At 66.8% G+C, this 579-nt stretch overlaps 1 protein-coding gene across 1 annotated transcript in view; it reads right to left on the reverse strand.

Annotated features, from left to right (window-relative positions):
- Positions 1–579, reverse strand: part of LOC119588306 (RING finger protein nhl-1-like) — a gene marked incomplete in the record, with an annotated part of 50,140 nt that overhangs the window by 5,103 nt on the left and 44,458 nt on the right. Inside the window, 1 exon segment of the mRNA XM_037936999.1 lies at positions 1–579. Within this exon segment, the coding sequence (XP_037792927.1) occupies positions 1–579 (579 nt within the window).

The following is a 579-nucleotide window of genomic DNA, read 5'->3' on the forward strand; positions in this document are numbered from 1 at the left end:
CTAGGCCTATGCTTGTGTTTCTCCCGGAGGGGGTGCTGCTCTCGCCGCTGCCAGACCGGTTGCCGTACTTGTTCTTCAGGTACCGGGCCCAGTTGGAGAGCTGCGTCGAGGAGGAACCTCCTTCCTCGCCGCCGCCGGACGCCCCCGAGGACGAGGCAGACGTGCGTGATGTCGTCGACGTCTCGGGTTCGGTGCGGCCGTAGCGCGGGCGGTAGGCGGAGGCGGAGGACGTGTCGGCTGACGACGTCTCGTCGTCCTCAAGCCCCGCCGAGCTCTTGCTTCGCGCCAGCCGCTGTCTGCGCTCCTTCAGCTCTTCGAAGCGAGCCCTGCTGGTGCCGTGCGAGGGCGAGGAGGACGAGTCCTCGTCGTCGGGGCCCAGGACGGCCGAGCTCTTGGAGCGGTTCAAGAAGCGACTCTGGAAGGGGTGCTTGGACTCCTCCTCGGGCACGCTGGCCCGAGAGCGGCTCAGGATCTTGCTGGCGAAGGGGTACTTGGAGTCGAAGTCGTCGTCCTTCTCCTTGGACGGGGCTTTGGTCTCCATGTAGGACGGGCGTCTGTGACTGCCCAGGCCAGAGTCGG

This window comes from Penaeus monodon, chromosome 23 (assembly GCF_015228065.2).
Source record: "Penaeus monodon isolate SGIC_2016 chromosome 23, NSTDA_Pmon_1, whole genome shotgun sequence".
In the NCBI taxonomy this organism is placed as follows: Eukaryota; Metazoa; Arthropoda; class Malacostraca; order Decapoda; family Penaeidae; genus Penaeus; species Penaeus monodon.